The sequence below is a fragment of the Diplotaxodon limnothrissa genome, linkage group LG18 (genome assembly GCF_057381915.1).
Source record: "Diplotaxodon limnothrissa isolate DT_005_m linkage group LG18, D_limnothrissa_male_GT1.1, whole genome shotgun sequence".
NCBI lineage: Eukaryota > Metazoa > Chordata > Actinopteri > Cichliformes > Cichlidae > Diplotaxodon > Diplotaxodon limnothrissa.
Window position 1 is genome coordinate 21,215,126 of NC_140613.1, and position 6,120 is coordinate 21,221,245.

General features: G+C 42.3%; 1 protein-coding gene across 1 annotated transcript; it reads left to right on the forward strand.

Moving 5' to 3' along the window:
* Nucleotides 1-1,293: 1,293 nt before the first annotated feature.
* On the forward strand, nt 1,294-4,041 carry ticam1 (TIR domain containing adaptor molecule 1). The gene is made up of 2 exons (XM_085377736.1): nt 1,294-1,331; nt 1,784-4,041. The coding sequence occupies exon 2, from the start codon at nt 1,915-1,917 to the stop codon at nt 3,565-3,567; it is 1,653 nt and encodes a 550-aa protein (XP_085233862.1). The 5' UTR covers nt 1,294-1,331; nt 1,784-1,914; the 3' UTR covers nt 3,568-4,041.
* Nucleotides 4,042-6,120: the final 2,079 nt, after the last annotated feature.

Here is a 6,120-nt window from a genome sequence, read left to right on the forward strand (position 1 = left end):
ACGCAAATTTGTTAGAGCCAAGCTATGCAGATGAACACACAACAGGTGAAACCTTGAAGCAGACTGGGCCACAGCAGCAGAAGACCACACTGAGAACAGGAAACTGAGGTCACGCTTCACATGGGCTCAGCAAAGTTGGACACTAGAAAACTGGAAAACCATTTCCTGGTCTGATGGGTCTCAACTTCAACATTTAGATGGTAGGTTCTGAACTTGCTGTAAACAACACGAAAACATGGATCCATCCTGTCTTGATTAATGTGGTGACGGTGTAATGGTGTGGGAGCATCTTTTAAACACCACAGTCTGACTGTTCTTGCTAACCATGTCCATCCTTTTATGACTGCAGTGTACCCATTTTCCGATGGCTTCTTCTCAAACTGGTTTCAGCGAGTTCACTGTACTCAAAAGGCCTCCACAGTAACCACACTTCAGTCCTGCGGTGGATCTCTGAGGACTATTTCGAGGACATTGTTGAACCTGTATCATGAAGAATAAAGGTTGTTCTTAAGGCAAAAGAGGGCCCAACCCAATACTAGCAAGGTGTACCTAATAAAGTGGCCAGTGAGTGTAGATTAAATGTATCATTCATATGGTTTCTTGATTTTGGTTTTCTTGGCTTGCTGTCAGTTACAGAGGAGGGTGTGTGTGTGTGTGTGTGTGTGTGTGTGTGTGTGTGTGTGTGTGCTATGTGTCTTATTCCATAAAGAAACTGAAATTCCAGCCTTGAGATATTTAAGGAAGGCATAAAAACCACACTTCCTATAGAGTCACATTAATCCTTCAGAAATGGTTACGTGCAGTAAACAACTCTCTGCACTCAGAACAGAGAGGCTCTGTGTCTGCGCTGCATTGAAGGACTTGATCTTGGTTTTCAGTGTGCCTGGTGTGACCCCACCCCTGGTAAATACAGGGTTGGAGGTTTCCTCTGAGGATAAAAATACACTTGCCTCTCAGCCGAGAGGGGAAAATGCCAGAATTCCTCCTCTCTTGTACGCCCATTGTGCTCAAGACTTCCACACTTCCCCGCAAGAAGAGATCTTTTTTTCTTTGTCTTCTTGGCAGATGCAAACTATATGAAAAAGTTACCATACTATATGAAAATACATGTTAAAGTGTTAAATGTTTACATTATAAATAGAGTCTCTTAAGGACGGTACAGCTCTGTAATATGGAGAACCCACGGGAGAGCTGTAGTCTCAGTTGGAATTGAGGCTTCTTCCTGCTTCAGTCTTTTGTCCCTCTTGAGCTCCTGTACTTCGCAAGCTGTGACATCATCAGTATGTCCTCCAAAATTACTTCAGGCTGGCAGAGGCCTACAACTTCAGCAGGTACGTTCACTGGAAAAGTTTAGTGTAGAAGTTTGAGGAGACTTATTGAGGCTAGGGTTATTCTGAGGAATCATCGGTCTCTCAGAGCCTTGTTTTTGGATTTTAAGATAAAAAAGTTTCTATCTGAAAACTTAACTGAAGCAGAAAAGCACTCTTTGGGACTTCCTTATTCTGAGCTAGAAACACACACATAGCTCAGTCATAGCTTTTGGAACATGATGCTGGTCCTGATTTCCGTTGTTTTAGTCCAAAATGATCAGATGAAAGTTTATTTTACCTCAGAACATAATCCAAAGAGGAATAATGAAAGATCACAAGAGGGAGACAAAATGCTAAGCTTGATGTATTAAAATTCATTGAAGTTACTTTTTGAATACAGTTGAAGCACATCATGTTGTGACCACGTGTTAGCTCTGTGATTTCTGACACGTTTTCTTTTTTTATGCCTAAAGAAAGAGGAACATACAGGAAACGGCACTTCTTCAGCAACTCAAGTCCCTGAAGAACTGAGAATGGTTATGCTCGACAGTCACATGTGATCCCATCGACTTTGTTACACGCTGGCTCACAGGTGAAGTTGAAAATGAGTCTCGAGAGCCGAGCCAACCATGGGACAGGACTGAGGGATGTCTTTGACCTTCTTGTTAAGACACCTTCAGAACGACTCCTTAGTGTGACATTCCAGTTGGGTGACTCTCCTGAAGATAAAATCATACACGCCTTGTGTCTCATCGTCCTCCACAAGGAGGTGGAAGCTCTCGACAAACTCCAGATGTTGACGGACAGCTCCCTCGCTAAGCATGTGGCCGAGAAGTGTCAGATGAGAGGAGGCAATTTGGAAGATTTTGGATCTCATTGCGGTCTTTTTGAAGCCTTAACGGGAGAATCGTTGGCAGAGCTGGCTCATGTTTTTAAAGTTTTGACAGAGCAGAGGCTGTGTGATCCACTGCTGAGAAATCTGGCATACAAGCGTGCTCTTTCTAGTGACTGCGTAAAAACAAGAAATGGTAATGACCTGGAACTATACAACTATGAATTCCTGGAGGAAGCTAAAAATGTCTGTGGGCCTGAGTGTGCAGAGTGGATGTCCCCCTCCAGTGATCAGAAGGCAGAGCCTGACTCCAATCTTCTCAGTAGTGTGGAAAAATCTCAGGTTTCATCAGCTTCATCTCTTCCCAGCCCCCTCAGTGCAAATCTCCCCTCAATGCCCTCTTACCCTACTCATCTGGAGATAAGTATGCCCTCAACAATCTTGTTTCAAGCACACAGAACCTCTCCAGGGAACCCAGGAAACCCCAAATCGAATCCTCCCGTCCTCAGCGTTAAAGAAAACAGAGCACAAAATGTGACCGAGCCACCTCAGTCATCTGAAGCTCAGCCTAAGACCACTGGATCTCCTCCATTTGACCCAAAACAAGACTCAAGTAAGTATGGCGCAGCAGCAGCAGCATCACTAGTGAGCAATGAGAGTGACACGAAATCAGACAATCAAACAAAAACGCCAAGTCCTAAACTACCGAAGACGAGTGTTCCTGGAGAAATACATGAAAGCAAAGCTGTGGAAGAAGAGGAAGAAGAAATGTTTTATGCATTTGTTATCTTGCATGCACCGGAAGATTCAGATATGGCCGAAAGCATAAAGGAGAAAATAGAAGCAGTCATTGGTGGTGAATTTGAAGGTGCGACTTTCTCTGACTTTTCCATTGCCGGAAAGACCACTATAAAGAGCATGGAGGACGCCATCAACAACTCAGCCTTCACCCTGCTGCTGCTTACCCGCAACTTCAACACTTGCATGCTGGATCTAAAGGCGAACGCTGCCCTCGTCAACTCTATAAACAAGGCACATAAATACAACACTGTGATCCCTCTGCTGCCACGAGAGAACTGCATGCCCAAACAGGATATGCCTATGGTGCTGCAGGGAGTGAATCCACTTGAAGAGAGAAAGAACTTTGAGAAAAAGATCCAAAAGTCATTGTTGCCTGCAAAAATTAAAACACAGAGATGGATCTGGAAACAGGAGAAAGCTCAGAAACAGACAATGAAGCATTTAAATAAAATAAGCAATCTGACAATCTCAGTAGAACCAAACCTTCGACCAGGGCCCCCGACGGCTGCGTGGCACCCACAGCCAAACATTCATATTGAAAATGCTAACTACATTATGATTGGTAACGACTCTCGAATGAATGTGGATTTGGGTGGAAATGCAAACAGGGAGGATTCCAATTAAACAAAGGGGGAGCAGTGAAGCTGGACATTTTATGGCACGTGTGGCATCAGTTTATATGCTGAGAATGAAAGAAGTATTCATGTTTTTCCTGAACACTAAAGTGTTAAAGCTGTAACGACCACTATGAGGAATTTATTTGCTGTAGTTTACGTCAGTGCAATCAAACCTGTCAGCGAAAGAAATCCCAATAGAGCAGCAAAAGAGCCATTAAGTACATGAAAACAGTGTAGTAGTGATAAAGTATGCTGAACAGAGCAAGGGCCATTTTATGGTATAATTGGCATAGGAGTGCCATCTACTGACTAATAAGAGAGGCTTCCTTTTTAACCTCTTCAGCTGTATGAGCTCTTTGCAGACACTAGGGTGCAGCGCTCTTACACACTTCTCATCCATTCCCATGACTGCAGTCATCTTGCATAGTCACTGTCCAAAAAGTAATTTTAATATAATTTCCATATTCATCTCAAGTGCTGATTTGAGTATGGCCAAATGTAATCAGTTCAATTCAATTCAGTTTTACTTATATAGCGCCAAAACACAACAACAGCCGCCTCGAGGTGCTTTATACAGTAAGGTAAAGACCCTACAATAACAGAGAGAAAACCCCAACAATCAGACGACCTTCTCTGAGCAAGTACTTGGTGACTGCAAGAAGAAAAAGCAGAACCAGGCTCAGGGAAGGGCAGCCACCTGCAGGACTGGTTGGTGGGGAGGGGAGGAAATTGCTGTGTAAACTTTGGAACAGATGTGTAACATTTGGATGATGATTAAGTTGAAATGAAGGGGAAAAATGCAACAAGAAGCAACTTGTTGACAAACGGTGATTGGTTGGAAAGATGATTTTAAAGAACTTGCTGATCGGGTCATATTCATGTCAAAACAAACTACCAGGGAAAACTTTTAAAACCTTTCAAAAGAAACGTACATTTCCAGATGTCTTTTTAGTTCTGCTGATTCTTCTTCTTCTTCTTCTTTTTTTTTTTTATAGATTTACTGTTAGTGTCATTGATATTTCATTTAAGTTCTCCTTGTGTGTCACATTTTCTGATGTAATATCAAACGGTTTACTGATGGTGATGATGATGATGTCTTTGTCAAACACATTTGTGCTTTATTTCATGGTACTTTTGTCTTCTGTGACTGATCCTCAGTCTCAGTTGCTAAGAAAGCATCTCAAGTTGTTATGACCTGAACTTCTGTCATGTAAGAATTTTAGTCCGTAAGCTTTGAACTACTGACATACTTCAGAAGGTTATGAGAAACATTTGCTTTTTGCACTTTATTGTGATATAAATTTATTTTAAATAAATTGAAGATAATGATAGTTCTCACATCATTTCCACACAGTCAAAGTCAAAATGTTGATTATTAGCATGTGAGTTGTGTCGCATCACGTATATTCACCGGGCACTGAAATCTAATGCAGCATTTCTGCTATTAATTCTATTTATATGTTCTCTATTTTCAGTTTTCAAACAAAATGTTGAAAAGCTGATAATTCTTCTTGGCGTTTATTATGAGGCAGCAGACGTTGGTGGTGGTGTACTGGGACTGTCTTCTTTCTTCTGTACAATATTGTCAAAGTTATGAGCATCCTGTCTCAGAGTGATGCTGAAAAACCCACATTTCCTCCAGGCTGGATTATTGTAATTTCTTATTACTGTGAGGTCCCAACAACAATCATCCAGCTGGTTTCAAATGTAAGTAAGAGTGCTGACAGAAACTAGAAAGAGAGATCGTATGCTTTTCATGTTAGGATCTCTTTATCTGCCTTTGTAATATCCAGAGGTAGCTTTGAAGTCCCTCTCCTCACACACAGAGTCCTGAATGGTCTGAAGGTCACATATCTTAAAGATGCCATTCTATCACGTAAGTCTAATAGAGCACTTTGCTTTCAGACTGTGGGCTTACCTGTGGTTCCTCGAGTTTCTAAAAGTAGAATGGGAGGCAAAGACTTAAGCTTTCAGGCTGCCATGGAATCAGCTCCCAGTTTGGACCTGAGGCTCTGTATGTTGCCTGAGAATACTTGGGTATGTGGACTGGAGAAGCAACAGATCAATCCACTGACCTTTCAATTGTTAGATGACCCAATCTACCCACTGAGCCAACTGAGAAGAAGCCCAGAGCCTTCTTCTGATTATAAATTTTCTTCCACATCACATTGTCAGGTTTCTGTGTACATTTTGTAAGGATGCCAACAGTATGTAACATGATACTATGTCTGTAGCGACAGACGGTCGTACTATAACATCACACTGTGGGAGACTCTGTGCGCACCACTGATTGAATATTTTAAGCACATTTTTGAGGTGGGATGCTACTAATTCTGTCCTCATCTCCTAACACTTCAGTGAACTGCGGATCGCCTCACAGCATTAGGAGAACATGTTGAACTAGCTGGAAGTGTATTTCTCCTTGGAAACAACATCTGGGATTTAGTTAACTCCACCTTGGTTTATATTACACTGTGGCGACTCCTGTCAGGACTGAGCAGAGTGGGTGGGTGGATCGCGCGTGCGCAGTGCGCTCCATCCTCCGATCAGTGCGGCAGGA

Excerpts from the sequence above, each read along its gene's own strand:
- ticam1 (XM_085377736.1), top strand. The coding sequence starts at position 1,915 with ATGAGTCTCGAGAGCCGAGCCAACCATGGGACAGGACTGAGGGATGTC.